The sequence below is a fragment of the Festucalex cinctus genome, chromosome 19 (genome assembly GCF_051991245.1).
Source record: "Festucalex cinctus isolate MCC-2025b chromosome 19, RoL_Fcin_1.0, whole genome shotgun sequence".
Taxonomy (NCBI): Eukaryota; Metazoa; Chordata; class Actinopteri; order Syngnathiformes; family Syngnathidae; genus Festucalex; species Festucalex cinctus.
The window spans coordinates 4,237,084-4,260,423 of NC_135429.1; the positions used below are offsets into that span (position 1 = coordinate 4,237,084).

General features: G+C 41.7%; 2 protein-coding genes across 5 annotated transcripts; one reads left to right on the plus strand and one right to left on the minus strand.

Annotated features, from left to right (window-relative positions):
• Positions 1 to 160: 160 nt before the first annotated feature.
• On the minus strand, positions 161 to 9,145 carry kdm1b (lysine demethylase 1B). 2 transcript variants are annotated; one of them, XM_077506098.1, is made up of 21 exons: positions 8,936 to 9,145; positions 8,506 to 8,648; positions 7,879 to 8,000; positions 7,641 to 7,730; positions 7,455 to 7,566; positions 7,246 to 7,359; positions 7,124 to 7,162; positions 6,762 to 6,954; positions 6,493 to 6,677; positions 6,155 to 6,325; positions 5,997 to 6,068; positions 5,067 to 5,201; positions 4,570 to 4,741; positions 4,380 to 4,507; positions 4,172 to 4,303; positions 3,698 to 3,772; positions 3,513 to 3,629; positions 2,703 to 2,828; positions 2,504 to 2,626; positions 2,268 to 2,420; positions 161 to 1,195 (listed from the first exon to the last, which is right to left on the minus strand). In XM_077506098.1, exons 1-21 carry the CDS (start codon positions 8,949 to 8,951, stop codon positions 1,112 to 1,114), a joined length of 2,502 nt encoding a protein of 833 aa, XP_077362224.1. In that variant the 5' UTR covers positions 8,952 to 9,145; the 3' UTR covers positions 161 to 1,111. The 2 variants fall into 2 exon arrangements, with proteins under 2 accessions (XP_077362224.1, XP_077362223.1); XM_077506097.1 differs by having other exon boundaries at positions 5,997 to 6,071; positions 8,936 to 9,144.
• Positions 8,464 to 21,905, plus strand: cfap69 (cilia and flagella associated protein 69). 3 transcript variants are annotated; one of them, XM_077506096.1, is made up of 26 exons: positions 8,464 to 8,678; positions 9,840 to 9,904; positions 10,058 to 10,117; positions 10,321 to 10,386; positions 10,543 to 10,652; positions 10,725 to 10,801; positions 11,685 to 11,786; positions 12,157 to 12,309; positions 13,044 to 13,221; positions 14,061 to 14,184; positions 14,423 to 14,471; positions 14,555 to 14,676; positions 14,761 to 14,992; positions 15,216 to 15,380; positions 16,404 to 16,519; positions 16,598 to 16,716; positions 16,917 to 16,998; positions 17,730 to 17,922; positions 17,990 to 18,127; positions 18,272 to 18,348; positions 18,674 to 18,871; positions 19,001 to 19,087; positions 19,171 to 19,254; positions 19,552 to 20,648; positions 20,786 to 20,852; positions 21,109 to 21,905. In XM_077506096.1, the coding sequence occupies exons 1-24, from the start codon at positions 8,675 to 8,677 to the stop codon at positions 19,708 to 19,710; spliced, it is 2,760 nt and encodes a 919-aa protein (XP_077362222.1). In that variant the 5' UTR covers positions 8,464 to 8,674; the 3' UTR covers positions 19,711 to 20,648; positions 20,786 to 20,852; positions 21,109 to 21,905. The 3 variants fall into 3 exon arrangements, with proteins under 3 accessions (XP_077362222.1, XP_077362221.1, XP_077362220.1); XM_077506095.1 differs by lacking the exon at positions 8,464 to 8,678 and having other exon boundaries at positions 9,312 to 9,904; positions 20,751 to 20,852; XM_077506094.1 differs by lacking the exon at positions 8,464 to 8,678 and having other exon boundaries at positions 9,312 to 9,904.
• Positions 21,906 to 23,340: the final 1,435 nt, after the last annotated feature.

Genomic DNA, 23,340 nt, shown 5'->3' on the forward strand with positions numbered 1-23,340 from the left:
TAGCAATATGCATAGCTCCAAGCTTCATTATGATTGATTGCAATGTTTTATTTATTGCACGTAAAAATGACTCAATTCATGACCAAGTATTTTAAGTTATTGTTGGCAATCTTGGTTGACAAGCTAAAAGAGTCGATAAAAATGTAGCCAGCCACTCATGGCAGTTTGTAGCATGGTTTATTACACAGACAGTAAAGCAGATAAATACTATCATATGTGACAAACAGAAACGTCTCGAAATGTCACATATTTGGAAAAACAAAAACACTGGACAAACGTCAGAGACAGTGAGGATATTGTGCTGTTGACCAACTTTAGATCTCTCCACTCAGGGGCAAATACATAATGATTAACAGTTATTATTTTTTTTAATCAGGTAATTTACTGTACTGCCTGCCCTGATGTCATCCCTGAGAAAGTAAAGAGTTTGTTACATTATTCACTAAACAATAAGCATATTTGGCTTTTGGAGTGAAATTTCAGGAGGAACCTAAGATGACATTTACTTGTAAGTCTTTCTGTGACTCTTTCGCATCTGTAAGTTGCTGGTGACACTGAGGTAAGGGCTAAAGTTGACTTGTAAAGGTTATAGTGTATTTTAGTTTCCTCCAAAAATGTCACTCAAGCCTTACTATCTCATACTTAATGTGAATTATTTCCAAACACATTAACTAATATTACCTCTTCCTGCTTTGGCTCAAACAGGCGTCCCGAATCAACTAAAAGTGCTACGACAGACATACTCTGACTTATTCTACACATGCAACCTTGCACACGCACAACACATCACCGGCCATATTAAACAATGAAACTTAAAAAACAAACAAACAAACAAAAATCTTATTTTAGTTTTTAAATAACGCAGGTCAGTCTTGCTGGTTAACGGCGAGTTTAGCGACACTTGATTCTCAGGAGTTTTCAACCGAGCCAGGCAGGTCCATGCTTATTTATTTTTATTTTTTTTCACGCTGTGTTTCGACTGAGCACCAATGTTTTGCTGAAGCCCTTGGTGGTTCACGTGCTGTATAAATGTGAGCGTGTGAGACACAGTTTGGTGGCGTTTCAACCCGTCGTCGTCTGTGCTGGTGAGTTGGGAGCGCTCAGTGAAGTCTCAGAGAGCGGCCATCTTGCTGGCCTCTCGGACCCCGCTCAGGTAGGCGCCGGTCACGGTTTGAGGGAAGTGTCGGTTGGTGGCCTGGGAAATAAATAAATAAATAAATCCAGTTTCGAATGTTTATTAGTTGAATTAAGGGCCACATTTGGTCGAAGAAAATATTAATCATGATGAATTTGATAATATTTGCAATAACAATTAGGACAATCATTTGTTTTTTTTGTACAAAACAAGAAAATGTTTAAATGTAAAAAATATTAAGACAAATTTCTTTGAAACACTATAATTATGCAAGTTCCTTTTGGACCAAACATAATTTATTAAACTAGTTATTTTAAAATAAAAAAGGTGCAAATATATAAAATTAGTATTAATAATATTTTATTTGTGTTTATGATTAGGCCGGTTTTGTAATTGTGGAGTGTATTTATTGAATTTTGATTAATTGCACAGCCCTACCTAACACCAATTAAGTATAACTAGCATGTAGCGTAGCAGTATATACGATATGAAGGTCACGATTCGATAATTATTACGATATTGTGGAGGGGGGAGTTGGCGATATATCAAAAATATCACAAATTGTAAAAAATAAAATAAAAAATAAAACTCGTACTAAAAAAAGCACAATATTGTGCATTTGTACATAACAGCAATGCATATAAACCACCTACAATCTCTAATAAATATATTGAGACACTTATTTTCTAATGCAAGCACACATTTTTCGCTTCACAAGCAAATTCCCCTTCATCTGACAATTAGCATATATTTTAAACATAGAAGGCCAAAACATCCCTAATGAAAACTAAATTACACTAATAAACTAGCCACTAGAGGGTGCTAGAACTGCACAAATGTAAATCAAACTGACTTTTTTTAACAGATGTTCCTTTTAAATATTGCGACCATGACAACGACGATATTGTGGCAGTTTTAATATCACGATATCAAGATATTGTATATTATCGTTACATCCCTATACGATGTATGTGAATAAATGTATAGAATAGGCCAAGGATCTAGATTTTGACTCTACCGACCAATCACAATAGCGCTTGTTGATTACATCATCATATCTGCCATAGTGTGAAAATGGCTTAAAGCAAGCCTGACCGCCACCTAAAAATGACATTTGGGCAGCTTGTTGTACCTCGCCGGCGAAGAACAATTTCCCCTGAACGTCCTCGGCGATGATGTCGTACGCCTCGCCGCTGCCGCCCATCTTTACGAAGCTGTACGACATCTGCGACCACGCGTCTTTGCTCCAGTGTGTGACCAAGAAATGCAGAGGCTCCGGGACTTCCTGTTGCAGGTGGTGAACAATATTTTGGAAATGTTAATATTAATGTCCGTTTCCGTGTAAGCAAAGAAATACGACATCATTACCTGCTCCTTGAAGAGTTCCCGCAGCACCTTCATACACTCGCCAACGACGTCCTTGTCCTGCATGCCCTGCACGGCGGCGACGGCGTCCCCGGCGATGACCGACATGAGCACGGCCTGTTTCCCCTGCACGCAACACACGTGGATGCGATCGCATCAGGCAAAGGTGGACTTAATGTGTTGAATGGGGGGGGCGTCAAACCTGCGGGTCCATGTCGTAGAAGACGGTGAACATGCCTCGCTTGTCGGGAGTCGGCGGGATGTGACCAAAGTAGTCGGCCCCCTGGATCTTGCTGTCCCAGAATCTGTATGGGAACTTCAGAGCGATCTGTTGGCAAGTTTGAGAGCTCAAATTCACATTGTGGATAAAGTACACAATCACCTGATTACATTTGAATTTTAACATGAAAGGAAAATACAAGCAGTAAATGTCTTAAATGCATCCAGTCGGTTGTTTTTATGTGTATTTTATTAACTATGAAGTGGATTGGGTACTAAATGTAGTCAAGTAAAAAAATAAATAAACAAAACAGAATAGTTATTATAGTATACAGCACAGTATATATTTTTTTATTTATTACATATGTTTTTTTTCATTTTGGTATGATTTTTAGTTTATTATGAATGCTTTTTCATTCATCATTTGTGTTTTTTTTTCCATTTGTAGTCATTTTTTTCCATTAAAAGTATGTTTTTATTTACTTGTTATACAGCACAGTATATATTTTATATCTCCGGAATGCAATGTCATGGAGCGACGGGACAGACACAGTTGGAACGGTCTCGTCGAGACAAATCCTCGGATGCCCGTATGTCCTCGGTCGGACGTAGGGTTCAAGAGATACGGCTGCATAAATACCAAAAAAATAAACAAACCAGAAAAGCTCTCTGTTTAAAAAAAAATCAAAAAATCAGCGAAATACCGAGGCTTCGGGGGAAAAAAAAAAAAGACTTAAAAAGTGCGGACAAAAAGCAATTTAATAACATTTGGAACTTTGCTGTAACTGCGTACCTTTTCGATGATGCCTGCTCCCAGACTGTGGATGGCTTTCATTTTCCTCTCGGGAAGCGGCGGGATGAACTGGATAAAATTCTTCTGTAGCAACGTCAGCGGCACTGTAACCAGAACCTAAAGAAAGAGAAAACATTTTAAAAGCACAGGGGCTCAACAAAAACGCTTTTCTAACTCGCTTTTACCTTCTTTGCTGTCCACTGGGAGCCATTCGAACAAGTAACCCGTACGGTATCACCTGAGTAGTCAATGGTCTTCACCTGAAATAGATTTAAAAAATAAAATAAAATACAAAATAAAAATCATGTTTTCATCATCATACGCGTGTCATTCATTCAGTCGTTTTCCCAAACAAAACGGGAAGTACAAAAAAACAAAAAAAAACAAAAAAAAACAACAACTTGTTTTCTCAATATTCGTTCCAAAAACAAAAATGGAGAACGAGTCATTTTCCGATTTTGTGCAAAAATTGAATATATGGACGGGCAATTTGGGACGTTTCATCCAGTTTGGATATTTGCACTTGACGTAATTTGCGTGACTTGGAAGCAAATTTTTGTTTTTTTTTAAATCTGACTCGTGGTCGTGCACTGATATGTATATATTACTGGATAAGTGCTAGATGCTAGAAGACGCAAATCTGGTTAGGATTGTCCTACCGGGCACTTTTTGCGGATGTCCAGACCCTCGGCTAGTTTGTGGAGCAGAGTGCCGTAGCCTTTGGTGAGCAACGTGTGGTCTCCTGAGAACTGCGCAAAGAATTCGTTGTGGTCCCAGGATCTTGCGGAAACCTGCAAGCGTGCATAAGACACTTAAAAGCGATCCTTTAATTTATGCCTGGATAAAAATCTGCAAAACAAATCTGACCTGGTTTAAAGAGCTGCCACAGGCGTACTCCAGGTTGCTGAGGTGAAACTGAAGCACTTTTTCCTCCAGCTCACTAAATTGGATGCCGGACTCCTGAAGAAAGTTCTTCTTAAGCTCCTGCACTTTTTCTGTCAAACAAAAACAAGAGTTTTAGTTTCTCTCTATACATTTTGGGTCAAGGGTCAAGCACCTCCGAGCGGCGTGTCCTGGCTCTGAGATTTGTCCTTCCTCCATTCGGACACCACGTCCAGAATGGCGTTGAAGTGGAAGTCCATGCGCTTGTCGATGGCGGGGTCGGTGGCCTGCCCGCCCTCCTGAAACAGGTCGCAGCGGTCGCCCAGTTTGTGCATGCGGATGCCCATCTGCGGATGCACATTTCAGTTTTAAAACAGACACGCCAGTCTTTTGCAATCATTTCTTAACAGCAGCAGACTGCCTCCAACTATTCTGCTGCGATACATGTTGTGGTTCTACAGATTTTGAGTCATCTTCAAATTAGCCAGGCTATGTGAATGAGAGTGCAAAGCAAAGCATTCTTCACTGCAAGCAGAAGCAGTTCTTCATTGCAGCAACTGTATGACAACTTATTATTTACAATTATTCCTACAGGTTGCAAAAAGTGTGCTCAAGAGCCACAACAAATTTCCCCCGACATGTTTTTGGGAAATTTGTTTACGTCTCACTCACCTGCTCACACATGAGGCCCACTGGGTTGTTCACGCAGCCGTTGACGATCTGCGCGCCGCGACCCACGACGACGCCCAGCGCCGTGTCGTCCCACACGCGACCTCCGATTCTCTCGCGGGCCTCCAACACCAGCACCTGGAGCCAGTCCAGTGGAACATGTAAGATGTGACAGAATCTGTCTAAAATCTATGAATGACTTTTCCTGCATAAAAAGTCGTGGACCATAATTGTCCTTGTAAAATCTTAACTCTTTTACTGCCACACGTTTTCGAAAAACAAAACAAAAAACACAACCCCGACAGTGCCAGCCGTTTTTGAGCATTTTAACTCATCTTTCAAGGCAAACAGAATATTGTGTTCCTTTACTACATATGACAACGCGGGCAGAACATGAAAGATCGCATTCCATTCTTTCATTAGAAGAAAAAAAAAGTATCTTTCTATCTTATTCCGTTCTTTAGTAATCGCCATTTGAAAATTGGTCATTTGAGTGACAATGAGCGAAAACTGAAAAGGAGAAAACAAGCTTTTTGGGAAAAGATAATTTTCTCCAAAACAGTGACATTGACGCTAATATTTTTTGTTTATTGACGCACTGTGAATTAGGTTTAACGTGACAAAGGCTTTGATCATTCACGTCATCTTTGAAAACGTTCTATTTCATCAGATTCCCTCATGTTTCATTATAATTCCATACATCGGCAGCCCATTGAAAAGAGATATGATGCTGCCATCTGCTGGCCATAGTTAGTGTGTGTTTTTGATTCCACAACCCATTGACCAGGCAGCGCTCCAGAAGACGTTGCACTGCTCATTGATGAAAAAACAAAACAAAAACGTAGTTGACGTCATTTAACGTTTATTGTCGCTTCAGCCAGATACACACGTCACCATACGTACTTTAAACAGTTGATTTCAGAGGTCACAAACCTGAGTGCCAAAATTGTGCAGCTGGCGTGCGGCGGCGAGCCCCGAGGCCCCCGCGCCGATCACGATGACGTTCTTCTGCAAAAAACATCAGATCAGAAAATCATATGGTTACTGCTTCTTGTTACATTCACTTTGTTTTTCGCGGGGCCAGCACTCACCGCGCGATGCTTCTCAGGCAGCAGGGGCCGCTGGGCCGCCAGCACCCCCGTGTTGACGAGGCCCTTCCTGGTCATGAAGTGGAGCACGCGCTCCATCTCCTGGACGCAGCGGACGCGCACCAGCCCGCGTACCACCACATGCGTGATGCACTTCTGGACAGTCAGCACCTCCTTGAGAAACAAAAAAACATTGCAGCTGTCTCACTTGTTTTGGTTTTGTCCATACAATCATGATAGAAATATTTAAGGGATAGGATCCAAAGAGTTCAAAGCAAACACGGTGAAGCAGCATTTAGCCGTTATGCTGCTCACCAATGGAATAAGCTGCCAACAGATACCTTGCAGTTTGTGTGCCAGGAGGCCAGGATGAGATTGCGCAGTGCCAAATACATGGTGGGATCGCGGGAGAATTCCGGAAATTCATAAAGCTCGTCCAGCTCCATCATGTCGGGCCTGACGCACAGAGCCTTGCCGCACTCGTTGGGCTGGTAGAAGGGCTGGAAGTACGGACACAAGCCTGCGACTGAACAGAGCGGGACAACCGGTGATGAGAATTTCCGGGAAGTTCATGATGATGATGACGTCAATGAGGTTCACACGTACGTACTTTGGGGCTGCACGGCCCTGCAGTGGTCGGCCCTCAGCTCGCTCAGCGAGGCGCCGCCGGGTGAGCTGGACGGGCTCATGCCCACGCAGTCGGGATAGTAGGCGGCCAGGAAGGGCGTGGCCGGGCTGTCTTTGAACAACGGCGGCAAAATGAGCATCGAATGCCACCAGCTGTCCGTCACCTCCGCCACTCTCTGACACACAAACATGAGCAAACATTGCCGTTATTCAAGAAACGTGAAATGTGGGGACCTCCCACATTTCGGAGAAAAGTTAAATTCATCATAAATACAGTTTGGACATTGCTAATTTGATTTTTTTTTTTTTTAAATGAAGGCTCGCAAGCCTGTATTATTCATTTACCAAGTCTTCTGGCTGGGAACACTGGTCCGGCCCTTCGCTCTGTTCACAGACAGACGCATGATGTCACAACACTTTTCTGATTGTGCTCTCCATTAAATATTGTTTATAGCTTGTGGTTTCACCTTGACATTGTTGAACTTCATCCCACAGCGGTACGTGGCTGCCAGCGAGGGGGTCAGCTGGATCTCCTTGGTCAGCTGACGCCACTTCCTGCAATCGGGTTTGGTGCACTGCACCTAAACAGCACGCGTAAAAAAAAACAAAAAAAAAAACATTCCTGCATCAGTGACGGTGACGGTGATGACGAAGTTGTCCACGCCAAGTTGGTTACCCAGTAGGGAAGCTGCTGGTCTGCCATGAAGGCTTTGAGACTGGGCTCGCTTTTACCGTTACTCGTCCACGCTTTTTTCCAGGCGGAAAATGTTTCGTAGCCATCTTTGTGACTGGGAAGAGAAGAGAAAAACATAGTTATTGACTTCAACATGTACAAATTTAATTGTGTAAAATGCGCTTTTACCTTCGGTAGTAATGGTCGAAGCACTCGTTGCAAAAGTGCTCGCCACATGACAGATGGTACCAGCGGGATGTGTATCCATTTTTAGCACATCTGAGTAAAGAAAACAAATCTATAATAGAAATTTTGTTTTCTATAAATGCAGTTGTGCCTTGAGATAAGATTATAATTAATGTGTAAATGCAAAAACTGGGAAAGAGGCATCATAACACAGAGAGAGTGAGTCAAATAAGGTTTTCACCGGTCAGAAGCGCTTGCAAAACAGACGGGATACGTGGCCGAGCAGCCGGCCTTCTCACACTTCCTGTATTTCTTCTCTGACAGGTCATCTTCCTCTTCTGTGTCAGTCGCTTTCCTTTTGCTCTGAAAGTACACAAATGCATCATTATGTTATCGCTAGGGTTGATACGTGTTTAGTTAATACAGCTCAACTTGGAATAGCTGCACAGTAGACCACCACAAATGGATAATCGGGGTTAGTTGGTGATTATCAAAGCGAGGCTTTGAAAAAAAAAAAAGAAAAAAAAAGTGCCCTCTCGCAAAAAACAAAACAAAAAAACTTTGCGTTATCTCACAATATTTGCGTTATCTCACAATCTTTGCGAGGGAACGCAAACATTTTTGCGAGCGAACCCAATCTTTGCGTTAACTCGCAATCTTTGCGAGAGAACGCAAATGTTTTTGCGAGGGAACGCATTTTTTTTCCCTTACCATATCACCTTAGGGGCGCCGTAGGATTTTGGCCTGTTTTACTGCCACTTCTCCTCTCCCCTCACCCCTCCTCAACCGAGCAGTAAGATGTATGGGTTCATTAAAAGGAAGGTTAGGATACTAATGACGTGAGTCTGGGGTGGGTCGACCACTGCACCTGTCCAGGGGGAGGGTTGTTGGCACGCTTCACCCGAACGTTGGACTGCCTCCCGGAGGATCGCAGGGCCTGGCCGTCGCCCGGAGACTCCCCGGAGTTCCTCCTCTTGGCTCGCCGGGCGCCGGAGCCGTTCCCGGGGTAGTCTGATGAACAACAAGCCCCACCAACGATGAGTCAGTGACATGTCAACACTGTGGAACAAAGCGGTGCTCCGATCCGGCCTTTTGTCGCGGTGTTACAGACAACGCGGCGGTTCTTAAGCTTCAAACCACGAGTAGTGAACACAAATACGGGCGAGTTAACGACACATAAGTGAGTTTAGTATCCTAACGTGACAAAAACACATTTCAACAGCTCTTTAGTCAGCCATGTTGTGTGAGCGTGTCACGTTTAGCATGTGGCTAACAGCATTGGCTATTGCTTCACTGACCTGCGTCCGACAGCATGTTGTTGGAGTCGAAGTGCTTCTGGATTTAGATGTACTTTATTTTAATTCTTCTGTTACTCTTCCAAGATCTCCACTCGTTGCCCTTTTATTGTTGTGGTAAGGATAAACGCGTCGTTTGGTTTTGCGCGAAAACTACTACCGGTTTGGGGAGGAAATGGGCGTCTTCTTTCGAAATTTCTTTTAGCTCCTCTCGGCCGCCGTAGCTGTAGTCTGTCACCATGGCTACCGCAAGTCAAACTTCCTCCATGGTGCCTTTCAGTAACTTTGGAAGTTTGAAAACTAAGGCGGATAAGACGCCAGTTTCACGACTGTCGAAAGGACATAACGCCTGACGCGTCAGTAACATAATTGTATGCGCTAGTGTGGATTTTTATCACGCAATATACCGGTAGTAGCACATGTTGTTTCGTTTTTTACACTACAAATACTAAAGTAAACGATATAATACGAATAAACTAAATATAAAATGCATTTGACGCACTCTACACGCTCTAAATAGTTAGAGATATAATTTAAAATGATAAAGATTTTTAGAGTTGATATCCTTGTCCAGTTGCCTTTCTTTTTCGATCGTGAAACCGGAATTTTGTAATTTCCACGGGACATTAATGCACCATCATCGTTCTGTCAGCGTTTTGACAGCCACTTGATGTTTGCGTGTTCATAGGTTGTAATCATGTTCTCCGTCGAGTTTCTTTTTATAAAATGTCCCCTTACATAGCTATTTCTGTCGAAGTGTTGTCTTTTGTCACATTTCGGCGTGGTTTGTCACATTTTTGACGTCGTTTTGGCTGAATCGGCGGCTCGTGTCAAAAATGGCAGGTGTCGAATGCTACCCATGAGACAAGTTTGTTTTGATTTTATTAAAAAATGGATTCGTGTGAAGTTGTGCTCAGAAAGAAAGCGGAGGTAGCTGTCGTCCGGCCCAGAGTACCAGACCATGTCGAGCAGGTAACTCAGATTTTTATTGTGTTTGTAACACGCAGTATGTAACTGCAGTGCATATTTGACATCTGTCATAAAAGTTTGATGTTTTACATTTATCCACCAATGCAAATAATGATAAAATATTCACAAATGTTTTTTTTTTTATGTCTTTGTCAGGTCTATCCAAGACATCTGGACCTTGGCAAGGTGATTAGTCTGCTTGAAGACCCCCTGACAGTAAGTCAAGTTTAGTGCACTTTTTTATCTTATTTGCAGTGGCGTGCAAAAGGGGTGGGGATGCACCTGAGAGTGCCCTCCAGGTGTGACAGAGAAGTATCAATAAACATCAAAAATAGTCTTTTGCAGGCCAACATCAAATGCATGCCAAACTAAAAAACTCAACATTATAATGCTCTGTCTTTATTTTTTATTTTTTTTAGACCAACATGCTGGAGAAGCACATTTTTGTGCTGAAGAAGCTATTTAAGAGGAAACAACAGGGCTTTGTATCCTTTCTTGTGTCCTCCTGAGTGCTCCCCAGGTGTATGCGAGGATGGAAATAGATTCCCAGAGAACCCCGAAGCGCTTATTTATCGGCACTCATGACTGTCAGCTCTTTTTTTGCTCCATGACAGAAATTTGATTTCCTTGACGTTGTCAAGCTGCTGAGGGAGCTGGCGAGCATCTCAAGGATCATCAAAGTCTGTGGCGAGAAGGCCGACAAGCAACCAGAATATTGCAGCATTCTGTGTGAGGCTCTGAAAATTAGCAGGTAGGAAGCATGCATTTGCTGTTTTTAAATGAAATTTTGTTTCTTGAATATGTTGTTTTTCTTCCTTCTAAGGCTTCCCTTCTTGAAGGAGAAAGTGTCGGATGAGCTGAACTATGCTGAGGATGTCAAGCAGTTTCTCTCTCGCATGGGTATTGAATACAAACAATGAGTTTATAAATGTATCATTTTTTTTTAATGATTGCAAGTTTCCCCAGAGTAGAAAAATATTAAAACATATATTTCTAAATATTAAAAAAAAACTGTTAAAAAAGTATTACTTTAATTAGTTTGTTATTGGCCAATAATACATAATTAAAATAAAAAATTTTAATTTCATTATTTACAGTTTATTCATTGTAATTATTCAATCAATTAATAAAGTCACCATTTACTAAAATAAACAGAAATTTTGGAATGATATTTCATTATTTATAATAATTTAATCCGAGATGAGTTTAAAAAATATATATCTGTGCAAAATAAGTTAAGATAGTGTATTTTAAATAATACATTGTTTGTAATTTTAAATGTATACAATAAATCATTCCTAGAGGATGTGAACAAAAATGCATGTTTTTTAAATAAATTATGTAGCTATTCAGAATATATATGTGTATTATGTATTTAAAATACTGTATAATTTTATTTATTTTTATAAAAGTAATAATATTGGCAAATATTAAGTTTTTTCATTTTTAATGAATTTAAATAATTATTTTTCGTTTTTAATGTTATTATTTAAATATAATTAAGTAATTATTCAAATGAATAAAATATTTTACCAACACTTTTCCAAATCAATTCCTAATCAATTTGAGGATCAACTAAAAAAGGGTTAATTGAAATTATTCACATTTTATTTTATGCAATAGTCATTACAGCAACAAATATTACTTTAATATAAATGCTCACATGTGGCCCCTGGCCATACTTGAATCACTTTTGTATAATTGTTTTCTACAATGTTTCTGATGAAGTGCTTATCTCTAATCCAGCTCTCACGTTCGTGTTTGTGTGCGTGTGTGTGCACAGGCTACCTGATGGGGGTGTCGGACGGTGAGGTGAGGCGTAAGGTCGTGGAGTCGGTCAAGTCTTACTTCAACTGTTCGTCCCCCAGCAAACCGCCGCTCGACGGTACGGTCCGACCCGCCTACCCAACGTGTCAGACTGTCCGTTACTGCAACCGACTTGTACTAAGTCAGCTTCTCTTCCTCCCTTTTTCTTCCACTTGTCATCTTGTCACTCATCTTCATCTTTTCGTTTTCCCATCTACATTTGATATCAAGTATTTGTAGTTTGAATTCAGTTGAGTGTTTTGTTCATATGTAAAGTGACAGAGACACAACAATAGGAACACTCGCACAGTCGGACATCGTAAGATTAATATCTTCCATAAAAAAGCAGAATTTGTGTGCTAGATTTTATTGGCTGGTGTACCTAATGTTGTGTCCTGGTCATTTCACGTGTATTTTGGCTTCATTTGGCACATCGTTGGGATCACCAGGGCCTCAACCTACGTCCCCCGGCTACCGTCTTCAGCTTCTGGAGCACAGCGATCTGGCCAAGACACTCTTCCTGTCCATAGCGGCGCTGGAACATCAGCCCGCCATCAAGCTGCTGCTCCTGCAAACACTTCGGATGCTCTCCAGCACATCTGGTCAGTGCCGAGGGGCTTACTGAAGCTCCTTCATGATTACTGGACCACCTTCATTAACAAAACAAGGGTTCTTGTGTCAATGTCAGCGGGTCGACGTGCTGATTAGCATAAAGTGGATAGAACAAGTCTACACACGCCTGTTGGAATGCCAACTTTTGTGATAAATAAAGGAAAAAAAAGAAAAAAAAAACGAGCCCAACATAAATCAGTTACATTTTTTTCCCCCCACTATTAATATTGTAATTAAAACAATACATCTTTTCGTTGTTTTATGGCAGTTTTTCCTCATCTGGGACTTGGGCTTTAGTCAAGGTTGAGGAAATTATCAACATTTTGAAATAACAGTTAGTGCTAGGACAAAACCTTCAGGCTTTGAGCAAAAAGAGACAGGAAAAGCCTTCTAGAACTGCTGAACTAAAATCAAGGTTAATGAGAGGCATTTGAAATGGTGCAGCTGCATGCTGACTCCCATTTAATTAACACGAGTTTGAGTTAATTCTGAACACAGCCACATCCCCAGTTCTAAGAGGGTGTGCACACTTATGCAACCATACCTCATTTGTTTATTTTTATGTCCCCTTTTGCATTGGTGGAAGACGTTTTGTTTTATCTTGGTCTTCTTTTTTTTCTTTTTTTTTAATAAATCAGACAAAATTTTGCATTTTAACAGGGGTGTATAGACTTCTTATAATAATCACTGCAGGTTACTAATCCTATTTTACCTCCATTCCTAGATATGAACTGCGCTTTAATGCTGAGCGTGCGAGGGGCCGAGAGCATCTGCCTGCGCCTGAACGAGCCAGACCCGTCCGGAATGATCCTGTTCCACTCTTCGGAAATCCTCTGGAACCTTCTGGAGAGTGGCAACAAGGCTGCAGTGGCCGCGCAGCTCAACAGCTTGGAATGTGCCGTGTATGTCGGATCCACGAGAACAAATCCGTGAAGCCCGCTAACCCTTAACCCGAATCCTCACACAAATAACTAGCCTTAACCCCACAAACTCTAACCCCCTAATACTAATCCTAACCCCACCAACCCTGTTGTTGATGTTTCGCTACTCTGTCTCTCCACTGGTTTTAGACCTGCTTAATGTGAATTGGAACTACAAAAATAAAATTGGCTTAATTTAACCCTAGTACCACTACCCCAACAAACCTTAACCCCTGAACCGAACTTCAGCAATCCTAATCCCAATGCAGGGAGTCCTCGAGTTACATCGGAGTTCCTTTCCTATGCTCGCGATGTAACTTGAATTTCAACTTAAGACAAATTTCCCCATTAAGGTCAATATTTACATCAAAATAATTTGCATTAAAAAAAAATAAAATAAAATACTTTAAAATAGTAATAAAAAAAAATAAAATACAAGTTTTTGCCGGTTTGTCGGTGTGTCCCCTTTCTGCGATCTTTTTATGATGTCTATTTTCGTTTCCATGATAATTGCTTTTCTTTTGGCTGGACCAACATTAATAGAAGACGTAGCTTTCTTCTTCTTGGGGGCCATGATGTGGAAAAAAAGAGAGCGAAAAAGCCACAAGTGCACAAGCGCTAGCACTAGCAAAGGGCGAAATAGCGGACGAGGGGAAAACACTACGGACGAGGAGCCAAAATGGCAGACGGGGCCAAAATGGCCGACCAGGCGTAACCGTTGTAAAGTCCAAACGCCTTAGGTTGAGTGCTCCTTAACTTGCGTCTGTCTTAAAAAAAAAGTCTTATCCTATAAGTCTTATCTCTCGCTTTCTGTCCTGTAGATCTCTGAAAGAAGCCTTTAACCACGTCCTGTTGAACACTTCCCGACATGTGGACCTTCAACTCCGCAACGATCTGCTGGTGCTCACCACTCTCTTTGCTGAAAACTCCTGCGCTCTACTCATTGTAAGTGATGTCATGAGGGTTGGTAGAATTACGTTTACTGAAGAAGATAAGTGCCCTGCGATTGGTTGGCAACCAGTCCAGGGTGGCCCCCGCCTACTGCCCAGAGCCAGCTGAGATAGGCGCCAGCACCCCCCGCGACCCTTGTGAGGAATAAGCGGTCAAGAAAATGGATGGATGGATGGATGAAGAAGATAAGGTTAGGGGTAAGGCAAATAATGATCCCATTTTGTTTTTTTAGGAAAGCTTCTTCGCCAAGCAGCTTGTTGCGCTCAGCACGTTTCCCGAGCGTAAGGCAAATTCCCACCCCGTTCCATGTGAATCGTTTTGGATTTGACGGACGCATACATACTCTTTTGTGCTTCCATCTCAGTGAAGAGTGACAGCAGTTTGGTGGACAAGCTGAAGCTGACGTACAACATGGAGGACCTGCAAATGAAGAAGCTTCTGTTAAATCTTCTGGTTGTGATGTCCAGAGATCCCGCGACCATCCCGGTGGCGGCTCCTGCTTCTGCAAACGTCAAAGCATATATCTAGATAATGACATGATTATATCAATGTTGTGCTATTGTGGCGTAGATCTTCAAGGAGGAACAAGTGATCCTGGCTCTGCTGACCCTGGCCAAGCCGCCCGCCGGCCCCTCCGAGGCGAAGCCGGTCTCTCGTGACTGGTCGTCCGTCCAGATGGAAGAGCTTCAGCTGCAAGCTCTGGCAGTCCTCGCTACTGTGGCCCCGCTGCTGCTGGACCAATACATGGCCTGCTACGGCAATGTGGCCCTGCTGCACCTGCTGGACTGGTGCACCAGGCAAGGTGAGACGCCAAGGACGGGATGAGGGCTCGTGAAGCAAAAGCCGGGGGACTGAAGTCCCATGACTTGACGTAGGTCCGACTTTGGTCTAGGACTTGCGTGACGACCAAAGTCCTGACTTGACTTATGACTTGGTGTTAGTGAAAATTGAAGCAAGTACATGACTTGACTTATGACTTGCTTAACCCAAGTACTGACTTGACTCAACGGGCTTTCTGATTCCAGACGGCTACTGTGGACAAGGTCACAGCTTCCATGCTACTGGAGGACGAGGCAGTAAGAAGGCTCATTTGCGCTACTGCATCAGACTAATGAGATCTGTCACCTCGCTGGATGACAAGACCCTCAACCAGGACCTGTGCGACCAGGGAACCATAGAACTGATTCTAGGTCTGTGAGGGTGGTTAAGGTTGAGAATGAAGATCTTATAAGTCTTATAGTTTTGGAATTTTCATTTTAACTAGTTTTTATTTTGTTTTATTTTTGTTTTTTTAACTTTGTGTTTGGTATTTGTTTTTTCGACAGAAAAATTTTGTTTTGTTTTGTTTTGAGTTTTGTTTTTGAAATGTTGTTAGTTTTAATTAGATTTCAGGGTGGTTGTGTTAGTTTTTATTAGCTTTAGTTATTTAAAAAATGCTTAGTTTTATTTTTAGTTAGCTTCAGTATTAGTTTCCATTTAAAAAAAAGTGTATTGCTTGTGTGCAATATTTAATAAACACCATGGTAAAATGAAAAAAGTAACACATTTTTTACCTAGCATCCAATTCGGGTTAAATGTTAAATGACAAAACAGGCGGGCCGAGCCATTGAAGGTAAAAGTCAAGCACGCAAAATTGTTGCCTAGAAGCGACGTCATCCGAAAGTACTTTTTATATTGGCTGCTGCTAGATGATGTCACTTCTGCGTGACACATTTTCAAGCGTCCTTATTCCCGTTAATATCAAAATAAATATACTTAAAATCACATTCAAAATCATCCCCAATGGCTCATAACTGTACCAAAGAATAAGATGAAGGATAGTTTCGCTATAATTATAGTTAGGTTTAGTTAGTTTTGGAATCATAACATGTAGTTTCAGTTAGTTTTCGTTTTTTTAAAAAGCATTTTTGTTTTGATTTTATTTTGTGAAATTTTTTGAATTTTAGTTTTCGTTTTTTCGTTCGGTTTTGTTAACTAAAATGACCATGGATAGTAGTTATAGTTAGGCATTAGTGGGGTGAGGATTAGTACATTTGGATTAGTGGAATTCATTTTAGTAGGGTTGGGGTTAGGGTTTGGAATTATTAGAGTTAGCACATATTTGGGTCATGGTTTTGCTGATGGTTATGATTAGTGCAGTTAGAATCTGTGTTCTATAAGTACATTTAATCCCTCACCGAAAATGCCCTCCGACTCATGCATCAACTCCTCAGGGCTTCTGATGCAGATGGAGTTGAGCTCCGGCGATGAGGATGCGTTTACCGTCGAGATGAAATCAGACATGCAGGTCATCCTCTCAGCTCTGTGTGAGAGTGACATGCACAGAAAGGTAATGGCGGCACGTTAAAAGTTTGAAAACCCAGAGGAAAAAAGTTATGTCTGACACAACGTGGCGTTCTCATGGCAGGAGCTGTTTGGGTCCGAGGGCGTGGAGATGACCGTCCACTTCCTGAGGAGAGGCGCCGACATGTTCTACAGTGGCCTGGGTCACAACAAGCTCCTCCTCTCAACCTTGATGTGCGTGCGGTAAGTGTAGCTAAAGCTAACGGTTTTTACTCTGTTGCTGATCATGACGAGCGCTCACTCTTGAAGAAATGGTCGCACCATTGGAATTTGGGTTATGATCGTTACGGTTAGGAATTGGGAGTTAGGGTCTAGGGTAAGTGAGGCTTGACTTAATTAATATGAATTAAATGAAAATGGTTCATTTGTGTTTACTTTGTTAGCACCTGCATCATAGGCTGCTGCCCGACAGAGGATTTCTTCCTAACCCATGATGGTGTTTTGGTTTTACTGGACCTGCTCAGTGTAAGTGACCCAAACCCTCATGACATCCATGAAGATTCTTTGGGGGGTCTTTACCAGGGATATCATAGTTTTAGAATTTTTCATTTTAGTTAGTTTTTATTTCGTTTTGAGTTTATTATTATTATTTTTTTAATTTACAGTAGTTAGTTTTAATTAGTTTTCATGGTGGTTCTGTTAGTTTGAATTAGTTTTAGTTATTTAATAAATGCTTAGTTTTAGTTAGTTTCAGTATTAGTTTTTTTTTTTGTGAAGTGTACTTGTGCGCAATATTTTAAAAAAACACCATGGGAGCAACGCCATCTTTTGGTGCTTTTCTAGTGGCTGCTGCTAGATGATGTTGCTTCTGTGTGACACACTTTCAAACGTCCTTATTCCGGTTAATATCAAAATAAATCTACTTAAAATCATATTTTAAATCAATCCCAAAGGCCCAGTTATTAAATTAATTACCAAAAACTAAAACAAAGGAAATTTTTGCTATAATTATCGTTAGTTTTAGTAAGTTTTGTAAACATAACATGTAGTTACAGTTAGTTTTCGTTTTTTTAAAAAGCCTTTTCGTTTTGATTTTATTTTGTTCACGAAGTAGTTTCTTGAATTTTAGTTTTTTCATTAGTTTTAGTTAACTAAAATAACCTTGGTCTTTACTCGAGGGGTTCTTAAAATTTGTGGGTCTAGAAGCTCCTTAAAGGGGAGACATTTTTAACCTCTGCCTTGATTCTCATTTCAAGTCGAGTCCCAAGTGCGTCCACAGTGTGGTCCTGGCCACCCTGCTGGAGCTGTGCGACAACCAGAACACAATCCCTCGCATCCTGAGCTGGAGCGACGGCGGTGGCCAGACGGCTCCGAGTCTCCTGCTACGACTGTGGCGACGGGAGGAAGAGGAGTTGGGAGTCAGCCGGAACCAACACGGCGGGATCATCGGTTTGTCTGAATTGGCAACTCCAAATAACAAACCAACACGTGACAAATTTTTCTACCCTACACAAAGATCCTAAGCAGCCCATCCTGGCTCATCGGAAGGTGGACGACGCAGAGCTGATGTCGACTCTGGACACTGCGAGCGCCGCCGTGCTGGAGATGCAAGAGAACCCGCTAGCCAAGATTTACTTGATCTTCTGCAGAATTGGTAAACTGGACACGGGACAAACAAATCAAACACGCAAATACAAAATGAGGCTGGCGGCCAGGCCAGGGTGGGCCTGTGATAGGCTCCAGCATACCTGCAACCCTAATGGTCTCCATAATTGTGATTGATGTCAATCTTGTGCAGGTTTCGAGGATCTTCCGGGATTGTCCGTAAAAGATAGAGTGACCTTGACTATCGTCAAAAGGTACCTTGATTTCAAGGTAAGAACAAAACAGCTTGAGAATTATTCTTCTGACAAATCATTCGCCATTTTTGGGGGCCCCAACATGCCTGAAAATGCACCATTTTTGGCAAAACCAAGGACCTGGTGACATTTTTGTAGTTGCAAGAGTCCCAAACACCACATCCCAAAGCTTACTCAACAGTGCCCCCTAGAAAAGTTAGAAAAAAAATCAGCCCCAAGCACCACTTTCACCAATCACCACAAAATTGGGTGGACGTGTGAGAACCCATATCTCAAATTAAACAGCAAGTCGGAAATTTTGGTTTGAAACACCGAAAAAAATATTTGATGACGTGACGCAGGTGAGCGAGGTGTGGGACGAGATCAGCCGTGAGCTGAGCCTGGAGGGCATACGACCCGTCACGCCGGACCAGGAGACTCTGCGCATTGCCCAGCAGATGTCGCAGCGCACGGCCGAGGAGGTTGTCGCCGAGCAGGAAGAAATCTTGCGGCAACATGCCCAAGAGGCCAACAAGGAAGAAGAACTCGTGTATGAAGAGGTGAGAATATTCAGCAGCATCAGCAAAGGCAATGAATGACAAATTTTACTGCAGCGTACCGTCGCTGTGTATATTCGTTAGATTTGAGGGTTGTTCTCTGTTTGTTTTTTTTCTTTTTTTTTTTTGCAGATGAAGTTTCACTTGAAGCAACGTCAGCTCACAGCCAAGTCGTGGAGCAACTTTGTCTCCAAGACGTCCAACTATGACATCCTCAAGGTTTGTTTTTGTCCTTCACCAATTCACCTTAATCCTACTCTGAAAAGCTTTTCTCTAGAAAGTTTTGTTCGTCTCACTTGCAGGAAATCAAAGAAAAGAGGGAGAAGCACATGGAGTCCATCAGGACTGAACCAATGGAAGAGGATGTGGCACGGCGTCACGAAGAGGTCTGACACTAAAACTGAAATAATCTACCCCTGTTATATTGCTGTTTTTCTGAGGAACGACTTCAATTATTAGTTTTGAACAAATATTTTCCCGTCCTGATTCCAAGGGCACCTAATGAAGGTTCCAGTGAGGTTAGACCTCATTCGTGTCAATAACTGTTCTCCAACATAAGAAAGTAGAAACAATTTTCACCAAAATGAATTAAGATAATAGCAGAACCTTATAAATGACAAACATGGCGATCTTTAGAGTATATTTTCTCGTGATTTTTTTGTTGTTGTTCTTGTTTGTTGCAGCTTTTTATCGGGAAGCTGATGGTGGACACGGACAGCGACGGCCGAGGCAGCGTGAACTTAAAGGTGGTCCAAACTCCTGTGATGGCGGCGGCGCACGAGGAAGCCTTGCGCGCCCCACGGGAGCCGCGCTACTTCAACACGGTCCCTGTAAAAGACTAAACAGAGACCAAGCTCTTTTTATAAATGCAAATTCTGCCAACTTCATTTGTATTATTTTGTGATCAAAAATATTTTTTCCATTTTGATTTCCCCCATTGTGTTGCATTTCCCTCAAGAAAAATAAATACTCTAATTAATGGATACTATATACCAGTGATTCATATAGTGGGTACATACCACTAGTGGTACACACGCTCCCTCCAGTGGCACATTTAAAAAAAATAGTTGCGGAATTAAAGCTATTGAATGCAGAAAATTGAATTTCGAATCGCTACTACCACCTGTGGCCAAAAAAATGAAACTGCATTTTCCCTTCTTCACATACATAACTCACATGACATCACATCTGTTTACAGATGGCGGGAAATTCAAACCCGAATCCAGTCTGAAAAGTACTGGCCAGAGGCTTGCAGGCGTTCCCATTATAAACAGCTAAGGCGTTAATAGTTAAATAAAGGGTCAAATATAAAGGCAATTGCAAAGATATTTTTGAGCAAATTGTTACAATGTGCAGCTTTCAAAACCAATAATAAATGAGATACACCAAACATATTAAGAAGGTTGTAAGCTATAACACTGAGATTATCGCCATTGCTTCTCCAAAGACGACCATTTTTCTTGTGTAACATCACAATCCCAGCTGCCCTCGTTCTCAATACAATGTCCAAGAGCTTGAAAGTGCAGCATTGTCACCTCTGGCATTCTCATTGTGCCATTAGAACACTTGTTGTGGTGCTTTCCAAGGGAATGGGAATGGCGCGGACTTACGTAAGTCACCGCAGTGCATTAACACAAATGTTCCTTCAAGCGTGCATCCATGCCAGACAGGACAGGTCGCAGTATAAAAGCCTCCTGCAAGCTGAAGCCACTTTTTGCTGGTCCGGGGGCGAGCTGACAGACTGTTTGGATCCAATGCTGAGGTTCTACAACTGCTTAAGGTACAATTGTGACCCTTTTGAACAGTTTGTTTAAAATTAAGTTGTTTTTTTTCACAGTGGAATGACTCAAAAAGTGCATGAATTTGTGTTGATGTTGAAAAGTTGCAGTCGATGATGCTGTCACCCCTCTATGAAAGGTGTCCAACAGCAGGAATGATCATCAGACTGGGAAGACTGACCCCAGGTTACTTCCGTCTCCTCCAGGTTGGTGCATCCCTTCCTTTATTACTTCTTTTCAAATGTTCTTTGAGCTCATACGAGGACATGAAATTGTGTTACGTAAGCCCCTGAAGACAGCAGGAAGCTAAAATAAGTCATTCAGAGAACGTTCGGCTTTTACTTTATTCATGAAGCCAAGCCTCTTTAGTAGATCTTCACAGAGGATAAAGAATATATGCATGTGAGTTTTGTTATGTTTGTTTACATGTGTTCTTCCCGTTCTATTCTTTCTCATATGAAGCGGCAGATGTCCGGCGAGGTCCGCATGCAGCCTCCGAGCAGCCTGGTCAACCCGTTGGCCGCGACCATGGCGGCAGCCGGCTCCTGCGTGAGTCTCTACAGTGCTGTACAGATGGTGGGCAGGATGCATCTGGACCAGCATGCCGACATCTGAACGCCACATTGGAACAGATACCATGATTGTGAGAGAAAGTCGAGAGTGGTGGAGGATGAGGATTCATCAGGAAGGTTTTTGTAGCGTCTGAAGGATTGTTAGCGTCAAGGATTTTTTTTTACATTAACAAGCACACAAACAGTCGCAGGGTAAAAGTTCCAGAACCATAAGGTGAAAGTCTGCAATATAAAGATCATATATAGAACTTCTACATGGTTTAAACACTGCAAAACTGATTAAAACACTTTTTAAAGCACTTGTCACTCCTAAGCTTTTTATTTCTCACTTCCAACTAAAGTTCACTGTAAAACTGACCCATAAAACTAAAAATAATTAAACATTGCACAATTAAACACCAACATGTTCGACCAAACTATTGAATTTTTGCTAACAAAAGTTTGCTAGCTTAATGCTAACACGTAATGCTAATGAGATAGGTTAGCGGAAATTAGCATAGATGCTACGCCGGTAATTCTAAACCTTCATACAACCCAATATACTGTAGCAATGATACAAATAATGAACCCCCTAATTTTTTTTCAGTTTACACACTTTAAGACTTTTCTTTTGACTCGATGTGATGTTAGCGCTAAATGTTGCTTGTATGTGAGTACTTTTCATGAATAAAGACAATTTGCTGCCTATTTGTGTGTGCGTGTGCTTCTCAATGAGAACATTTTGTACGCGGTGGACCACACAAACTGTATGGAATCATTCATGCGAAGGACAGTCAGACCGCAGAGGAATTTTACTGACACACTTGGACACCAACCAGTGAGGCACTGTCGCAGTGTGAGGGCTGCTGGGTTCAGGTATCAAAGGGTTAGGGTTTCAAATTTGGCTTTCAAAAAAATTGGAGTTTCAAAAAAGGGTTTGGGTTTTAATACACAGGGTTTCAAAGAAAGGTTGCAAAAAGAGGACGCTTCAAGGTTTTGTAGTCAGCAGAGGGAGCACTTCACTACCTGAGGAGGGGGAAGTAGGATACCGGATGGTGGAGGAGAAAGACTCTCTTTTGTTTTTTTCTGCTAATGACCCAGGTTACATTTAGCTCTTCCCCTACATAAAAATATATTACAAAAGTTGAGATGTATCACTTCCTGCCCCGATTCACTCACAAAAACCAAGAAGACTGCATTATTTAAAACAACCTCACAGTTTTGCCATTGACGTCAGCTAACACATGATGGTAAATGCCATAAAGAGGCTAACGAAGATTATTGATTTTGCAGCAGCAGATATTTTGTACAGATACTATCAAAGGCAAACATTTTTTTTATCCTCTGCCAAGAGCGACTAATACAAGTATTACTGTAGCTTACTGAGTAAATGTCTCTTTCATGTATACCTCTATGTGTGAATTATACTGCCCCCAGGTGGCAAAGGCATGCATCCCAGAATATTTTTTGGGGGGGAAGGCATGCCGTTTTTAATTTTTGCATAAACTAAAAAAAAAAAAAAATGGTGCAATCCTATTTTAGTTCTCAGTAGTTCAATTGTGATTACATTTGTTTTTCGTTACGTATTTGGCCAAGCTACGGGAAATGTCACATTTGTGTGACAAATCTCTGCCATGTTGATATTTAATCCCAGAGTCCTTGTTTATTTTTACGATGGCTCCCATGATGCCCGAATTCCTCACAGACATCATTTTCACCAAGCAGCGCAATCCTCACACTGAGGAGGAGGGGGATGACGAGGAGAGCGAAAAGGCTGATAGTCATCTCCATGGAAACAGCCCAGCAACAGGCTGGATGCTGGCGGCCAATCAGAGCCTGCTTTGTCCCGCTCTCCCCTCCTATCAGTGTGGGGACGTGTGGTGAGATTGGGCCCGTCAAGGTGAATGTTGATTGAGGCGTGACCAGCCGCGTTCACTTCCTGAACACACCTTTGCTAATTGTTCATGTTTTTATTATTACGCCACTTCTTTGTCCCGCTGCTCCTGTTGCATTTCTCAAATGGACTCACACCACTGTAACAAATAATCAGGACAACCTGTGCTATTATTTTTCACATTTTTCACAATTCTCAAATAGAGGCATTATACAATTGTATATCATCCTATTGAGTGCTTTTTTTTTT